The 19,296-nt window shown below is 38.8% G+C and overlaps 1 protein-coding gene across 1 annotated transcript in view; it reads left to right on the top strand.

Moving 5' to 3' along the window:
* Positions 1-19,296, top strand: part of LOC136863295 (sedoheptulokinase) — a 165,775-nt gene that overhangs the window by 62,302 nt on the left and 84,177 nt on the right. The window contains exon 4 of the mRNA XM_067139680.2: positions 18,443-18,708. Within this exon, the coding sequence (XP_066995781.2) occupies positions 18,443-18,708 (266 nt within the window). The remainder of the gene's footprint in view (positions 1-18,442; positions 18,709-19,296) is intronic.

Raw genomic sequence — 19,296 nt, 5'->3', positions numbered from 1 at the left:
GGTTGCCCAGAGTGCTAAATCAATTTCATATGCTCTGTGACAGACCAAACATCAATGCTCTTTGCTTAAATGGCTAATTAAGGTTGGTTTCTAAATAATAAATGCTCATTACAGGAATGTGACTATTATTTTGGGACAGAGGAAGTGTATCGTAACTGGCTTTGAATTCAGAAAATCTATTAGAAATGCACCAGTATTCCTGTGATTTTTTATGACACTGATCACTACCTGATGTGAACTAAGTAGCACTGAGTGAGTTGGCTGTGCGGTTAGGGGCGTGCAGCTGTGAGCTTGCATTCGGGAGATAGTGGTTTCAAAACCCACTGTCAACAGCCCAGAAGATGGTTTTCCGTAATTTCCCATTTTCACACCAGGCAAATGCTGGGGCTGTACCTTAATTAAGGCCATGGCTGCTTCCTTCCCGCTCCTAGCCCTTTCCTGCCCCATAATCATCATGAGACCTATCTGTTACAAGATATTAGAATAATTCTGTTTTGATGGTTTTCACTTTACAAAGGAGGACACATAAAATTTTCCTTTGTAAAGACCTATCTGTGTCAGTGCGATGTAAAGCCAATTTTAAAAACTTGGCCTAGGATAGATAAAGTGAATTCTGTCTGCAGACAGATAAGGCTAGAAAATCTCCAAGATGAAGAAACTGGGGACAGACGTGCACGGATATGATCTTTGAAGATTTCCAAGGAATAGAAATCAGCAGGTTTAGGACATAGAAAGAGAATGAGTGGCATAGAGGGATACTGTGCTGTAGTCGAAATGTCGAGGAAATGCCTACGAGAAGCTGTGTGTAAAGATGGGAAGAAACTATCATCTTGGTGGAATAATGAAATCAGTGCAGCTTGTAAACATAAAAAGAAAGGTGTATTAAAATTGTTCCAAACAAGAAGTGATGTAGATATGTAGAGGAAATAAATAAAGTGAAACAAATCATTGTAGATTCCAAGAAGAAATGGTGGGAACATTTTTGTAATAACCTGGAAAGGCTTGCTCAAGCTGCAGGGAAACCTTTCTGGACTTCAATAAAGAATCTCAGGGACTGCAGTAAAGAATTTCAGAAAAGGAGAGAAAAGGGAAATGAATAGTGTTTTGGGTAAGTCGGGTAAACTCATTGTAGTTTGCAGGGAGTCACTAGACAGGTAGAAGGAATATTTTTTAAATTTTCTCAGTGTAAAAGGAAAACTTTCTGTTGAAGTCCCGAACATTGGAGTTCATCAGGAGAAGAACAGTGATAGCAGTAAATTATGCTTGAGGAAATACAAAGGATGGTAAATAAACTACATTTTCATAAAGCAGCAGAAATTAGACCTGAAATGGAGAAATATAGTAGGAAGGAAGAAAGGTATGAAATGGCTTCATAGAGTTATGGGATTAGCATGGAATGTGACAAAGGTACCTCCTGATTGGATGATAGCAGTAATTGCATCTGTATATGAGAAAGGAAGCAAAAGATTGCAACAACTAGTGAGGTACTTCATTGATCAGTACAGTAGAACCTTCATTATCTGGTCAAATGAATGTCGGCAGGTTACATGGAAAATAAAATAATCAAGATATTGGAACATTATTTTAATAAAAAATAGTGTGACAATACAGGCATTTAAAGTGTTGAAGCACCCCTATACACTATAATACAATATAGCAAGCTATTATTTTGAATGAAAGTGAAATATAATTTTTGTCTTGTTTTTTAGTCTCTAATAATAATAATTCTAATATGAGATTTGATGGTTCCTAAATTTATCAAATAACAGTATTCGCAGGCCGGCTGTTCAAAGAAGTTGATCAACATGTCAACCACTTCCATTGCAGTAGACGGCAAGATTTTCTCTCCTGCTGTGTCAGCCAACAGTTCGTCATTATAATCAAGTTCCCAGTCTTTCAGTGTATGTGTTGCGCACATGTTTTATGATGTCGTGGTCTTCTAAGCACTCATATCCTTCTTCATTTGCTTCACGACCGAGCTGCTCCTCCATGTCATTCATGTCAACATTTCTGAAATCTGAATATGCCTTAACAAGATCGAGACATGCTCTGATATTATTTTCTTCATTGCCCACAATTTCAGTGTTTCTGTCATGGTTCCAGTGCAGTCTTCTTCAGGGACATACCAAAGCATTGTTTTTCTGTACCTTAATTTGAAAGCAGATGTTACTCTTTGATCCAATGGTTGAACCAGGTAAGTTAGTTTTGGTGGAAGATAGTGTACAAAAATGAAGCCATCATCTGAAACTAGAATTGATTCTGATGGGAGAGAGGGTGCGTTGTCTATCAGAAGAGCAGCTTTGGGATGAAGACCTTTATCTTCTAAGTGTTGTTTTACAGATAGCACAAAATGTTTGAAAAACCATGATTTGAAGATGGACTGGTTCATCCATGCTACACGATGGTGGTGGTAATCGCATGGAAAGCGCTTATCATCCATTCCCTTAAAGGATTGCAGTTTGTTTGTTCAGCCTGTAACTGTCAACTTGATACATTTGAATACGAGGGTTGGGGCAAAAGTTATGGCAACTATTTTTTTTTCTTGAAGATACCAGTCTGGTTGGAAAATGTGACATATACAGACGAAAGGACAAGGTGTTAACAACATGTGTGGATGATGAATAGCACTGAAATATCGTAACACACTAATTTATTACGGTGGTATACAGGGCAATATGGCGTTCCCAGTGCAAAAGTACACATGAAGTTGACATGACAAACATAGGCCTAAAGACCCTCAAAGTAGTCCCCTGCTACTGACACCACATGCTGCCAACGATGTGGGAGGCGCTGAATACCATCTGCCTCAGCATTTGCCGCTCCATGTGTGAATCGGGTCACCTGTTGGCACACAGCATTAGCAATGTCCTCTCGTGTAGCAAACCGCCTACCACGTAATGGTTCCTTAATCTTTCGAATGAGATCAAAGTCACAGAGCGAAATGTCAGAAGAGTACGGTGGGTGCTCCAATTCTTCCCATCCCCAATGTCGCAGTAGCTGCCCTACACACTCTGCTTTATGTGGTTTTGCATTGTCGTGCAGGATTATTGCACTGTTCACAAGATCCGGATGTTTTTCCCGAACGCCACGTCGTACCTGTCGTACCTGTCGTACCAGGAAGTCCCTGTAGTACTGTGCGGTCACTGTTCTGCCATGTGGAACAAAGTGGCAAACAATGACACCCCTGACGTCATACGCGACGATCACCTTCAATTTGACTGGGGAAGGATTCTGATGGACCTTCTGCCTCCATGGTGATCCAGCATGTCTCCACTCCGCGGACTGACGTTTCAGTTCTGGTTCATGTGCCCTGGCCCAAAAATTCATCGATGGCGATTATTCGTGACAAGAATTGATCGCTGTCCTGTTGCCAGCGTGCAAGGTGGTCGGAGCATATTGCATAGCGCACCCACCTTTGAACTTCCGTCAGTGCATCCAGTACCCACCACGATACGATTTCGTGCAGTTGCAGCTCATTACACAATATCCTGTGGACGGTGCATTTCTCGATGCCGCTTGCCCTCTCTAACTCCAGTAGTGACCATCATCTGTCTTGATCCAGAAGCTGCTTGATGATGGCATGTGCCACGTCGGTCCGCACACTGACATGTCATCCTGAATGTTGCTCATCACTGGTTGACTCACGTCCTTGCTGAAACTTTCCTACCCACCGTGCTACTGGACGGTATGGTAGAGCATTATTCCCAAGGGCTTCCACTAATTCACTGTAACATTCCATCGCATTTCTCCCTCGGAGAACGGCTATTTTGATGTAAGCGCGCTGCTCAACACGGGTTACATCCATCTCGCACAACACTCACCAACTGACTGATTTCACGGTCTTCACTGCGCTACTACCAGCTATCACAGAGCCATCTGTTGTTCTGCATACACACTATGCCTGCAGAACTTCCACACAACACATATACGTTTGTGATCAGTTCACATATCTACAAGAAAAAGAAATAGTTGCCATGACTTTTGCCCCAATCCTCGTATGTTATTATCATTGGCCTGTCTTTACTGGTTTTAAGCCTGTTGTACACGATCAAATTTTTGTCAAATTCAAGATTTTACAATACTTCACAAGTTTTTTGTCAAATCACTTGCAATATTTGATAAGTCTTGAGAATTCTTCAAAAGTCTTGAAAGTGAATTAGAATATGTTCTAATCGATGAAAGAATTGACAAGCCTTTGACAGTATTGTCCAGTGGAATTTGAGTATTAACGGTGTGCGCTAGGTTGCTAGACATGCTGGGATTGCTGGGAATCAAAGCAACAAAAATGGCTTTGTCTTCATGACCGAGGGACGTTGTGTGTGTATTAATTGCTAAGTATGAGGCACATCCCTGCCTGTATTCAATGGACTCCGTAGAGTACCACAATAAAATGGCAGTGTACAAGCAGATTGCAAGAGAAATATCTCAAAGAACTGGACAGCTTTTATGTTTATTACTAGGGCTAGTATTATGATCACCTAAAAAATGCCATAAATGCAAAATAAAAAATTCATTTATGACCAAAATTATGCAGAAAATGACCTAAAATTTAAAAAACCTTTGATTGTCTATGATTTCTGTATTTTTTTCTTGTGTGGTAACAAAATCAATTCAAGCCATTAATATTTGCAAAACAGACATTTTTAAATACATTTTTGAGTTATGAATTTTGAAAATAATACTTACGTTTATATAAAACAGATATTTTTCAGTCATAAAGGTCCCAGTTATTCATTCCAAAATGTGTGAGTTACATTGAACAACGAATGCATGGTGTAGGCTAGATTTTCAAATGAAAATGATTGTCTGTTATCAGCCAACAAAGCTTTATACATAGAAAAGCTCCTTTCTACCTCCACCGACTCAACGGAGGCATACTTAAAGGAAACAGTGTCACTTGATTTTAGTTCACTGTCATCCGCATCACGAAGAGAAAATGTTTCACGTGACAAAATTTTAGCAATTGAACTCATTGTCTGATACCCTTTATTTTTCTCCAAAACCTTCTTCATTTTCTCAGGCACAGCTTGCCGCACTGTGCCACACGCGTGATCCAAATCATTCACCACTTTCAGCACAAGTTGTATCTGCTGCACTAGCGGCACTTCTGACTTTTCCAGAGCAGTTATGGCAGTGGGAAGAAATCCAAAATTTGCTTTTATGTAAGCAAGTTTCCCTGCAATTTCACTGTCTGCCATAATTTTTTGCACTGCTTTAATTGATGCAGCTTCATTGTTATCGAATGAATCCACGATTTGTTTCATTACTTGTAAATTCTCGCTATAATATGTGCAGGCTTCAATCCAGGTTCCCCATCTTGTCAAAACAGGAGAAGGAGGAAGTGGAATGTCTGGAGCTTCTGACTTGAAAGTTGAAAATCAAGAGGGTGCCTTCAAGAATACCTTTTTCACACATCCTATCAGTTCTTCTGGAAAATGACCGTGAACCTCCTCCACGACTCGGTGTAATATGTGGGCCAAACAAGTTAAATATACCATTTTAGAGTAGAGAGCACAAAGCGAATTAGCATCCTTGACTATATAGGGGGCTGCATCCGTTACTAAAAGCAACACATTGTCATGGCGGATGCCATTAGGCCACAACAATATCAACGATTTATGAGGAACTTTGCTGATTGTTGAGTAGTTCACTTTTTGTAAATGTTCACAATAGAGTAGAAAGTGTTCCCCAGGAACATCCTCATCCAATGTTCCTACCACCACGTTAGCTACATATCGTCCTGAGCAGTCTGTCGTCTCATCCAACGATTCCCATATTTTTTAATTTCCTACTCTTTTCCTGATTTCTTCCAATTTTTTTAATAGCATTGTCTAATATAGATTTTCCTTAACGTAGAAGAATCCGGTATGGATTTGCCCATGTGCTTCTCTAAGAAATTGTGCACTTTAGGGTGGTTTAACTTACTCAATGGAATATCAGCACAAAGAAACACTCTACACAGTTCTTCAAAGAATGGTGAAAAGAATGAAATGGGTTTCTCCAAGATGCTTCTGTTGTAGTAATGTTCCTTCATCCAGAAGTAGTTGCAGACCACGTTTGTGTTTCTCACGTGATACATGTTGTTCAACCATAAACCATTTTACAGCGGCCACTCTCACGTCACAAAGTTTGCAGTAAATTATTGTCCCATCAGTGGTGAAGGCCCTCTCTCCATATTGCAAAACAAATTGTTTTAGTTTAATAGACACACTTTGCTTCACTTTAGGCATATCGTAACTTCACGTTTAATAGAACAGCACTTCCGGCTTGAAGAAACAGCATGAAGTCAATGACTCATTGCTAGCTGCAGCCTTCTACCTACGTAAGAGGCAAATGTACTTCCTTGTACAGGCGAGTTCATTATACTCATACTTTTGGGAATAGGGGAAGAGGGTATCCGTTTCCTGGAAAATACATGTTATGCTTGTATGTAATCAAACAAAATATTCAACATGGAAATTTAGTAAAATACAGAGTTAAAATAGGTAAACATAAAAAATTATCCTTCTTTCTTGGAAATAGTGGAAAAATGACCAAATTGATGTAAAATTTCTCCCAAAAATGTCCTATCCATCAAAAATGGCAAACAATGCAAACAAATGACCTAACAAATAGACTTTATTGAACTCATTTTCATGAAACATATATATATATATATATATAATTGAGCAACGTGTCAGTCTTACCAAAAAATAATGCTAAATCATAGAATCCCAGCCCTATTTATTACTGTATGGTAACCTATATGTAAATACTATCAGCAATGTTCTATTTATGATGATCTTTGCATCATATTATTATTATTATTATTATTATTGAATTCCTAATATGGTTTCATGTAATAAGATATTAATTTCCATTGCATTGCTATCATTTTTATTCAGTTCATGTGAATAAGTGCAGTATAACATACCGGTAACCTCTGCAAATGATGTTATGGCAGTAAATACTTTGACAATTTTCTTGTTGAAGATAACCACATTAATATTTTCCCCCTGTAAACTATGGTTTATTATGTGTTTCTCTTCTGTTTAAAAATATATCCCACTGCTAGTCCTGAACCACAACTGTTGTTTGCCTTTCCTCCATGTTGAAACAAAATGCTATCAAACGTTGCCAAAACTTGTCAAACCTTCAGCAGTGTTGAACAATCTTTGACAAGATTTTACAATTCTTCTTGCTAAGTATTGCATTGAAAGAAAACTTTGATGGTATTATGACCGGGGGCAGAAGAAGTGGGAGGCCAAAATTTTTGAAGGCATCATTTCCACAAAAGGCCAGATCTGTCGATGTAGTAGATTTTGTTCTGGTGTCTTTTTCTTTTCTTTTTTTTTTTTTTTTCTTTTCTTCAGTGACGGGGTGACATTCGTCATTGAGCCACATTGTAGCCACCAAATCTCCGCCAAGACTTTCACCCTGAATGTTCATTTCTATGATGTCATGCTGACCTTTAAACTTAACTAGTCAACCACTAAAAGCAGAAAATAGCTCAGCAAAGTTTAGATTGTTATGAAACCATAAAGTTCTCTCTCTCACCATCGGACTTGATGTAAGAATGGCCTTCACACTCTTCTGTCTAAACCAAACATAAAGAGCTTCATCAAGATGTGCTACTGTTAACTTCTTCGTCATTTTCTTTTTTGAGTACGCAGATGCTCAGTCAGCTGATGCGACAAACTGCCTTGCATTTCTTTAAATCCAGAACATTTTTTTAACTAACACCAAATTCTGCACAGTCTTGTTTCATACTGATACCATTCCTGGTTACACAGTTTATAGATTCAACTTTTTGTTGAAAGTTAATACTACATGCTTTTGTTTCATGGCCATTCTGGAAGAATACATGCACACAACAGATAAGGATTGATAATGGCCTATTTACATAGAAAAGGTACCAATACTTGCTTGTCCTTTGTTCTTTGATCGATTGTTGATATAAATGTCTCAAGTGATTCTTGAATCTGTAAAATAATGCACAGTGCTTACACATTGTTGTGGCCAAGAACCCGATTGATTGGACCCACTGTTCATCAATCCGTGGGTAATGGAGGTTCTATTATATATCAGGCAAGATTTCACAAGTATTTTGGAAAGGAGGGTTCAAACAATGGTGGAAAGTACACTGCCTGACAAAAAAATTGAAGCACCCGAAGGGGAGGAGGAAACTAAATGAAACTTCACGTGTTGAGAGGGTATGTGATGTTTTCAGTGATTACAAGATCAAGTCAAATTTACAAAGAACTTGGCAGTACGAGCCCACTTACCATTATGACATTTCACCCCCTCTGGCCTTGATGCATGCACTGATTCGGTTGGGAAGGGTGTCATAAAGCTGTTGTTTCCTCTCCTGGCAAGCTGGCCCACAAATGTTGTAACTGGTCCTTGATATCCTGGATACTGGCACTGGGACAGAGTTGACATCTGAGCTGGTCTCACACATGTTCTGTCGGGGACATGTCTGGGGATCTTGCTGGCCTCGAGAGTACCTCAGCATCATGCAGACAGTTCTTAGAGACACTTGCCTTGTTTGAACGAGCATTATCCTGTTGAAAAAATGGCACCACGAAACCGTTGTATGAGAGGTAACACATGAGGACGCAGGATGTCCGTGACGTACCGTTGTGCCATCAAAGTTCCCTCAGTTACTACCAGCTGTGATCTGAAGTCATACCGGATGGCTCCCCACACCATGAAGCCAGGAGTAACACCGCTGTGCCTGTCCACAACTTTGGAAGAATAGAACCTCTCCCCAGGTCACCGGCATACTCACAGGGGTAGTGCAGAACAGCAATTCACCGTTGAACACAGTGCGACACCATTCATCAGCAGTTCATGCTTCCCGGTCACAGCACCACTCCAAATACAGCCGTTTGTGTTGTGGTGTTAATGGCAGCTTGTGCATGGGACGATAATTCCCTAGTCCAGCTGCTGCTAGTCTCCAACCAATGGTGCGGAATGACAGAATGTTGCAGGAAGTCCAGTACTTGTCCTTGGATGGCAGGCGCAGATGTGAAGGGTTTATGATGTGCTTGTTGCACAATATGGCGATCCTCCCTTGTGGTTGTCAGGCGTGGTCAACTGGAACCTTGATGACGAGCATGCCTGCCTTCACGTTCCCATGCAGTCCAACATCAGGCCACTGTCACATCCAAATTCCCCTCAAAAATGGATATTGCATAATTTGACCTGTTGGCCAAGTGGAAACCCACAATGAGGCCACTTTCAAATTCTGTCAAGTGCTGATAACACTGTATCACATGAGTACGCAGTATCTCCATGTCCCTCACAGTGATCACTCAACATCTGACACTGTTCATGCCCCTTATATACCTCCCTACCAGGCCTGGTAACAACACTAAACACGAACAATTTTAATGCACTCTGGTAGCCGTTCCACCAGTCACAGAGAATTGCAACTCCAATCATTTACATACCTGCCGATGGTGTGTACGTGTACGAAGTTACATAGACATCCGACCATTTCTTCTGGGTTCTTCAACTGTTGTCAGGCAGTGTATATTGGATGAAAACCAGTTTGGCTTCAGACCACAGAGGGGCTGACAGTACAATATTTTCACTATCTGTTAAGTAATTGATAAATGTTATGATAGAAATAGAAGATCAGTTACGTTTATATTTCATAGATCTGGAGAAGGCACATGACAGAGTACCGAAGGAAAAGATGTCAGCTGTACTGAGGGATTATGGGATTAGAGGTAGGTTATTACAGGCAATCAAAAGCATTATGATGACAAATTTGACTTCAGTGAGAATTAAATGAGTTCTTGGTTCAGATTAGTTGTAGAGGTTAGACAAGGCTGTAACCTTTCACCTTTGTTGTTCATAGTATATATGGATCATTCACTAAAAGGTATAAATTGGTAGGAATTCAGTTTGGTGGAAATGTATTAAACAGTTTACTGGGCGAGAAAAGCAGCTCGTTTTGTTCTGGGTGATTTCTGACAAAAGAGTAGCGTTACAAAAACGTTGCAAAGTTTGGGCTGGAAAGACTTGGGAGATAGGAGACGAGCTGCTCAACTAAGCGGTATGTTCTGAGCTGTCAGTGGAGAGATTGCGTGGAATGACATTAGTAGACGAATAAGTTTGAGTGGTGTCTTTAAACGTAGGAAGGATCGCAATATGAAGATAAAGTTGAAATTCAAGAGGACAAACTGGGGCAAATATTCGTTTATATTAAGGGGAGTTAGGGATTTGAATAACTTACCAAGGGAGATGTTCAGTAAATTTCCAATTTCTTTGCAGTCATTTAAGAAAAGGCTAGGAAAACAACAGATAGGGAATCTGCAACCTGGGCAACTGCCCTAAATGCAGATCAGTAGTGATTGATTGTTGGCCGTGCGGTCAGGAGCGCGCAGCTGTGAGCTTGTATCCAGGAGATAGTGGGTTCGAACTCCACCATCGGCAGCCCTGAAGATGGTTTTTCCGTGGTTTCCCATTTTCACACCAGGCAAATGCTGGCCACGGCTGCTTCCTTCCCACTCCTAGGCCTTTCCTATCCCATCGTCGCCATAAGACCTATCAGTGTCAGTGCAATGTAAAAAAAAAAAAAAAAAAAAAAAACAGTTTGGCCTCTGTTGGTGATGTTGTTTTAATGGCAGACTGTGCTGAAAGCCTACAAACTAATATCTTGGAGCTTCAAAAGGTGCAGGAAATATGTTATGAAAATTAACATATCTGAAACTAAAGTGATGTCAGTTGGGAAGAAGCTAACCCACAGGTGTTGGAAAAGTGGTGGCGGAAGAAGAGGAAGATGAAATCTAAAACATCGAGGTTAAATTTCTTTTAAATTTGCCTGGTTTGACATGGGATGTCTCTTGTAAATGATGATAAAATAAACAGTTTTGAATAATGAAGCTGCCTTTTGTTCATCACCACAGTCAAAACCGTGTGTAAGCAGGAAAATGTGGATATACATGTGAGGGGGAGTATGACTTTCACATTTTCCCCAGGCTCTGTTGGGCCGATGACCTCGATGTTAGGCCCCTTTAAACAACAAGCAGCAAGCAACAAGCCCAGGCTCTGTTTGTGCTGGATATACCTTTCCAAAGTATAAATTTTAGCTAGAAGAAAATCAGATGATATGGAGAAGCTTGAGTTTTGTTTGAAAAAGTCACCAGCATCCTTAATGTAGCGCTGCATTCTTGGACTAATTCAGAGATGGACTTGAATATGGAACCATGCCTAATAACTGTTAATTAGTAAGGTATAAAAAGAATGAGAGTTTGTAAATGCTCATGGATGACAAAATCACAGAAGGAGTGGAAATTCCATTCCAGGGACCTTCTACTGAGGTATGAAGAAGGACTTTAATTCTTTAAAGTTAGGTCCATATGGACAGAAGTTTTTTTTTTTTGCTAGTTGCTTTACGTCGCGCCGACACAGATAGGTCTTATGGCGACGATGGGACAGGGAAGGGCTGGGAGTGGGAAGGAAGCGGCCGTGGCCTTAATTAAGGTACAGCCCCAGCATTTGCCTGGTGTGAAAATGGGAAACCACGGAAAACCATTTTCAGGGCTGCCGACAGTGGGGTTCGAACCTACTATCTCCCGAATACTGGATACTGGCCGCACTTAAGCGCCTGCAGCTATCGAGCTCGGTATGGACAGAAGTAAAGATGATTGTGTCAACATATTGTTGGAGTATTCCATTATGTCAGTGTTTGGGCCATTATAAACAGGAGAGAGAAGTGATTTTAGGGCTTTTTATAGAGTTGTTAAGCTTTGAGGCATAGGTTTAAAAGTAGGAAAGCCGGGCTGAGTGGTTCAGAGGGTTGAGGCGCTGGCCTTCTGAACCCAACATAGCAGGTTCAATCCTGACTCAGTCCGGTGGTATTTGAAGGTGCTCTGATACGTCAGCCTCGCGTTGGTAAATTTACTGGCACATAAAAGAACTCTTGCAGGACTAAATTCTGGCACCTCTGGGTCTCCAAAAAATGTAAAGGTAGTTAGTGGGTCTTAAAGCCAATAACATTATTATTATTAAAAGTAGGAAATCCAAGATCCGGAGAGAACCATCAATTGGTAGGGTTAGAGATCTGTGGAAGGGGTGTTTGAAATTAAGTAGTAGCTTCCTATTTTTCTTTTTTTCATTCCAGGATCTATTTTCTACATTTCTGCCTAATCATTTTGAAATCTACCAGATTCCTATGTCATCAGCCCACATCCTTGTGTACAGTCATCTTTTATGGTTTAGCCGGGCTGAGTGGTTCAGACGATTAAGGCACTGGCTTTCTGAGCCCAAGTTGGCAGATTTGATCCTGGCACAGTCTGATGGTATTTGAACGTGCTCAAATATGCCAGCCCCATGTTGGTAGATTTACCAGCACGTAAATGAACTCCCGCGACAAACTTCTCGCCCCCTCAGAATCTCTGAAAACCATGAAAGTAGTTAGTGGGACGTAAAACTAATAACATTATTATTATAATTTATGCTTTGTGAACTTTCATCGTGCATTGAGTTTTTCTACTGATTTTGCATACTGTTCCACACAAATTATTTAAAATACAGTATAATGAAGACGAATGTTAAAAGTAATCCGGCCCCGCGGTGTAGGGGGCATCGCGTCCGCCTGTCACCCGGTGGCCCCGAGTTCGGTTCCCGGATGGGTTAGGGGTTTTTAATTGTCAATGATTAATATCCCTGGCTGGGACTGGGTGTTTGCGTCATCCTTAACATTCCTTTCCCACATTCAACACTCTATACTTCCTCCATTCCAATTACACGCAGCTTCATATCACAAGGTGCAAGTAGCGGCAAAAGTAGGAAAGCCGGGCTGAGTGGTTCAGAGGGTTGAGGCGCTGGCCTTCTGAACCCAACATAGCAGGTTCAATCCTGACTCAGTCCGGTGGTATTTGAAGGTGCTCTGATACGTCAGCCTCGCGTTGGTAAATTTACTGGCACATAAAAGAACTCTTGCAGGACTAGTAGCTTTAGAGAATGGTTTCTATTCAAGTACAGTACTTTAGTACAGTAGAACACCAATTATCCAGATTAATTGGGTGGGACCAGGCCCAATCAGGATAATCAAATATGTGGATACTAGGATGAAAAGAAAGTTCTTCCTTAAAAAGGAAAAAAACAAAATCTGCTGTACTGTACTTACATACTGTATTAAATTACTTTATCACTTCTTGAACATATTTGCCAAAGTCAGTTGTTTCACTGTCTGAATCCGTTACAAGTAACTATTCTCATTTTGAGTCCATATTGAAGATGACGTATATCACAATATTATAATAATATTTATAGATCCACCTGTTCAGGTGATATATGTCTGAATCCGTTTCGGCGAACACCCATCTGCAAGAGACTATCCTCATTTTTTCCGTATTGAAAGTCTGTTAGAAGGATAACAATAAAACTTTGATTTCCACTTATTCGATACATTAAAAGCAATTTATCAAATTAGGATCTCATCCTTATTTTATTGCTTAATTGTTAAAACATAGGACATGTTTCGTTAATATTTTGAACATCTTCAGATATAAATATTCTTACAAGGTTAAATTGATAACATTGTTCTAGAACTTACTCTTATGGTTTGCCAATTACAAACTTATCCATAATAAGCTTTAAAAAACCTCTTAAATATAAAACGTTTGTATATTATGTTGTTTTATTGAAAATAATATGACTAATTATTGAGTTTGAAACTTTAAAACTTTATTCTAATATTTAAAATTCAATGCCATTAGTTAGTCTCTATATAAATGTATTTACAATCTGTTAAATTGCTGAATGTCTTGAAATTATTTGTTGTATACACATTAAAACATTTTGTTACAGCTAGCGTAAACTTTTCCACTTGTTGTACCATATGGAATTGGAATCTTAATACACTCTCAAAACAGCTGAGTTTAGGCTTGAATATTATTCTTTTCGTCCATAAAATGACAAAACTGATGCACACTGTTGATTATAGGTTATGAATTTTGTCCTACGTTAAATATTTAACATCAAAATTTGTCAAATTCACAAATTGTTTGTAGTCTTAACCAGTGTAGGGCAATCCTACAGACGTAAGCATGGTGACAGTGACGGACAAGCTTTGGTGATATGCAAGTAGTAATTTCATCAAAGTTTATGTAAGTAAGTCCGTTTTTCATTTCTACTCCTGCCTGCATTTACGCTAGTGCACTCAGCTGTTTGATGACTGCTTGTCATTCTACTTGCGCTCCTTGTGTTGTATATGTGTCTCCGTTTCTGCGGGGCATTGGGAGGGGAGGTAACAGGGGGCGGCGTTCTAGCGAATGGCGTGATTCGTGAAGGGGAATGTTCAGAAGTTGTGTAGGGGGGATTTGTGTATCCGTAGATTGACTCTTATTATTATCCAAGATAAAATTGCTTGTAAATTTTGTGCTGTCGAGTTTGAATGTCTGTACTAATTTCGGTATTTGTTCTATTAATGGATTTTTTATTTCTATTTCGTCGCTCAGGATTTTATCCCTATTGAAGTGTTTGCCTAGGTAGATATGTATATTCTCCAGTTCATTCATTAATTTTCCTTTATCGGCCTTTCTGATTATTTTAAAATCTTTTTCTATTGTAGTAAAATGGTGTCCTTTTTCTTGCATATGATTACTCATAGCAGAAAATTTGTTATGTTTAGCTGCGTTTACATGTTCTAAATATCTTGTTATAAAACTTCTGCCAGTTTGGCTAACGTAAGAAAAACCACAGTCCAAGCAAATCAGTTTATAGATTCCTGAACTTGGGTATTTGTTGTTGCATGAATTTACACTATTATGGTTGAAAAATATATTTCTATTTGTATTTTGTGTTCTAAATGAAATTTTAATTTGCCGTTTTTTGATCGCATTCATGATTTGACATACTGCTGGGTTGGTGAATGTAAATGTTACGAATTTCGGTTTTTCAGTTTTGATCGGAATAAGCTTAGTGGCCAGTTTCGATTTCACTCTATTAATAATGTTATTAACAACATGTATTTTATAACCATTGACAGAAGCTAAGTCTTTTATAAATTTAATTTTTTCTTTAAACTATTATCAATTATCAATTTAACCTTGTAAGAATATTTATAGCTGAAGATTTTCAAAATATGAACGAAACATGTCCTATGTTTTAACAATTAAGCAATAAAATAAGGATGAGATCCTAATTTTATAATTGCTTTTAATGTATTGAATAGGTGGAAATCAAAGTTTTATTGTTATCCTTCGAACACCCATCTTCACTCTAGAGGACAGATGCAAAGTTTAAAATTGAAGGCCATTATTTTTCTTTTTTAATGTCTGAAATTGTTGATGTTTCTAATTTATACATCTCAGCTAATTCCTACCAGTCACTTCTTTGTCTAGTTGTTGAATGTCTTTTATTTTGTCTGCCAAAGATAAAACAACACATTCCCTTTTAGAAGCCATACTGCAGAGTAAAACAAAGCACTGCACATGCAGAAAACAAAACAGAACACAGAAGACAGACAATGCAAAACTGGTGAATCACTGTCTTTGTATGCGCTATCGCTGCAGTTTTTTTGCTGTAGGAGAGCCAAATACAGTGTGCGAATACTGAATATTCATTGATCACGGGAAGACCCTGTCATGAAAAAGGCAGTTTTTCGATTTCTGTTTTTCTCAAGCGATCCGAATAACCGGAGATTGAATAGTTGGAGTTCCACGATAGTTCCTACATTGATATGGATTCAAGATTTTGGATATTTCTGGCACGCAAACATGTATACAGCTATACCACGTTGAAAGTGAACTGGGAACATTTTCAGTTTATTCTTATCAAGTACAGTAAAGCCCCGATTATCTGCAGAAAAGGGTGGTAAGGGCACCGCGAATATCTAAAATTGCAGATAACCCAAAGAAAGACTAAAAATGAGGTGTAAACATGAAAAAAATTCAGCATAAAAAGTATGTTTTATTGTACAAAATCATAATATATAAAACTTTTAAAATATGTACAGTACATCAGAAACCTTTGCTCTATGTCTAAATCACTAAAATAAAGAATAGTAAAGAAAAACCAATACCGTACTGTTAACAAAAGTGTTCAGTTATGCCTTTTTTTTTTTTTTTATCAGTCACTCGTTTTTGCTTCTTGCTTCGGAAATACCTCTTCTTTAATCTTGGTTGTATTTTCCTTATCATGAGTTTTTCTTCCAGATGTACATTATCATCTTGTACCTCTAAATATTTAAGCAGTCCATCTACGTGCTTGGATTCGGGAGATAATGGGTTCAAAGCCCACTGTCAGCACCCCTGAAGATGGTTGTCCATTGTTTCCTATTTTCACACCAGACAGATGCTGGGGCTATACCTTAATTAAAGCCACAGTCACTTCCTTCCCACTCCTAGCCCATCGTCTCCATAATATGTATCTGTGTGACGTAAAACAAATTGAAAATAAAAAATAGCATCTACATGCTGCAAAGCACTTTCGTGTGTCATCCGTGCAGGCACCTCACTTTTTCACTTTGTTCTTCTTTGTTCTCATTCACTCCTATTGCTTTGTTCGTTATCTCTATGTCAATCAGTCATTCAAACACTGGCTCACTTGCGTCGCATTCCAGCCTCTCTTCTGAGTTCCCTTCATCCACAATCTCACCTCCCGGAATGGATGTCACTAGGTCAGCAATTGTAGCAGTTGACACGACTTCATTCTCTTCTTCACAAATGTTTTGGTTGACATTTCTTTTGATGCACAGAAAGAGTTTTCTCCATGATTAAACAAGGGTTGTGGGTTTGATGTAATCCCATGCAGATGCAATATGGTAAATATTATTCAAAATTGTATAATTCTTCCAGAATTCTTTGAGATCGCCGTCTTCTTCTAGTTTTGACAGTAACAACTTTGTTTTGTATGTTCTCTTCATGGTTGCAATGACTCCCTGATCCTTAGGTTGTATCAGCGCTGTAACATTTGGGGGCAAAAACTTGACAAAGATTTGCCAGTCAGAAGATTTAACCTCACTAGTAGGTGGGCGTGAAGGCGTGTTCTCAAATAACAAAAGAGCCTCCTTTGGCAAATTTTTTGAGTCAAGATATTTACGTACTTAAGGCACAAAAATCTTTTTAAACATTCTTGAAAATTCTCCTGGTTCATCCAACTTTTTTTTTTTTTTTTTTTGGTTGAATAATTAACTGGTAAATTTTCTGCTCTTGTCCCCTTAAAAGACCTCAGTTTCTTAGATTTACAAATTACAAGAAGCCTAAGTTTGTTACTACTTGCAGCGTGCAAAATGTTAAAGTACGAATGGGAAGACACTTCCAAAAATGTCCTGATGCATCAGCATTATAAATTTGTTCATATAACAGATCTTCAGACAACATAAACTCTTCAAAATCACATTGAAAATCATCAGCTGCTTGTTGATCACCACTCATCTTCTCTCCATGTAGACCAATCACTCTTATTCCATGACATTTCTTAAAACGATGTAACCAACCAGATGATGTATCAAAATTTCCTTTCAGGCATTAATAAAACAAACAAAAAATTTTGTTTTAGCTGCAGTGGTAGGACCAGGCACGGGGGGTCCTGAGCTAACCATTCCGCTAATGCTGAGTCAAGTTCATTATAGGTGGATTTCTTAATTGTTTTCATTTTTACATCCCAGAAGCACTGTCTGATACTGATGCAAAGGCCAATAGTTTGTCTTTTTGCTTTAAAATGTCTCGCACTGTTGTTTCCCCGATCCCATAATCCAAACATATCTGCTTCCTTGAAGTGCCAGTTTCTATACAGAAATCGTTCCAAGATTTGTGCAATCCTTAACACAACCTTCTTATGTTTTTCAGCCATTATTAATTTGAGGAACTAATGAAACGCTAAACTTGAGCACTGGCAAAGAATTGTAAAACACAACTGATCACATAGCACGCTTACTGACAACTGACACCACTGGCAGGCTGAGAGAATATGTATGTAGAGGGGGAAGGTTAGTGAACTTGACAGAGTGGATCGATACACTCGCCCGCTCAGATTGTCAAGGTCAGTGATGCAGACAATGTAAAAGCCATGACAAAAACAAAAGAGCAAGAGCCTGCCACTCATCAACAAATTCCGAGTAGACCTATAGGGTTACAATGCACAATAAACCTGTCAGTAATTTTCAACCTTCACACTATAGGGTTTATTGTATTTTACCTGTTGTTGGTTTGGATTAAAATTCGTTTTTTGAGGTTCATGTTTTTTCAAATCATGGCACTTGCAGATAATGAGGGCTATACTGTAAATATTAGTAATGCACATATTGTTATCATTATAAAAAAACCATGGAACAGTGATTTGTAGCATTTTTCGGACAACTTATTCAGTTCTGTCCTTCACTCACCATCATCATCCAGTATTATTTCCATTCTCTGTCAGTTAGTGTTCTATCCTGTAGTAATGAATTTTAATTTTTCTTTAACTCTCCTTCCAATAGTTCACCATTTACATTATGTTTTAGGCAAGAGAAATTGGTGAGATTCAACCGAGTTGGAACAGTGCAGGATTTTGCAGTAGCAATGCTGTGCAATCTAAAGAAACCAGTCATGTCTGTTCAGAATGCTGCCTTGTGGGGTTATTTTGATGTCAGAACATCCCAGTGGAATTTTGATATCTTGAGCCAAGCAGGGTTCCCATCAGAATTGTTACCTGAAGTACTGCAGACAGGAGAAAATGCTGGCATCTTGTCAGAGCAGTGGTATGCAATCCCAAGTGGCACACCAATTGGTAAGGCTTTACTTTTCCTTTTGTTACCCATTGTTTTGAGATTTTAAAAGTTGCTGTTGACATATTGTACTTAATACATTGTATTGTATTGTATTGTATTTGTTTTACCACGCTGAGTGGCTCAGACAGTTGAGGCGTTGGCCTTTTGACTCCAACTTCGCAAGTTCGATCCTGGCTCAGTCCAGTGGTATTTGAAGGTGCTCAAATACGTCAACCTCATGTCGGTATATTTACTGGGACGTAACAGAACGCCTGTGGGACTAAATTTTGGCACCTTGGCATCTCCCAAAACGATAAATGTTGTTAGTGGAATGTAAAGTCAATAATAATATTTTTTTACAGTTCCTTCTTTTTTTTACTTCCATTTATTGATATTTATTATTATTACAACTTCCCCCATGCGGAGGCTGCCACAAGGGCAAAGTATGTTGACTACACAGTATTTTGTCTTCTAAGTTACTGTTGACTTTGCTAGTGTGCCAGGTAGAAAAATCACCACAAGGCACAGGAATAAATTTGCAATACGGTTCTTCAGATGTTATATAGATGATTGCGATACTGTTCAAAAAATTCAATAAATATGGAAGA

Source organism: Anabrus simplex, chromosome 2 (genome assembly GCF_040414725.1).
Source record: "Anabrus simplex isolate iqAnaSimp1 chromosome 2, ASM4041472v1, whole genome shotgun sequence".
Taxonomy (NCBI): Eukaryota; Metazoa; Arthropoda; class Insecta; order Orthoptera; family Tettigoniidae; genus Anabrus; species Anabrus simplex.
The sequence above is the reverse complement of the archived record's forward strand: the minus strand, read 5'-3'. Positions and strand labels throughout refer to the sequence as shown.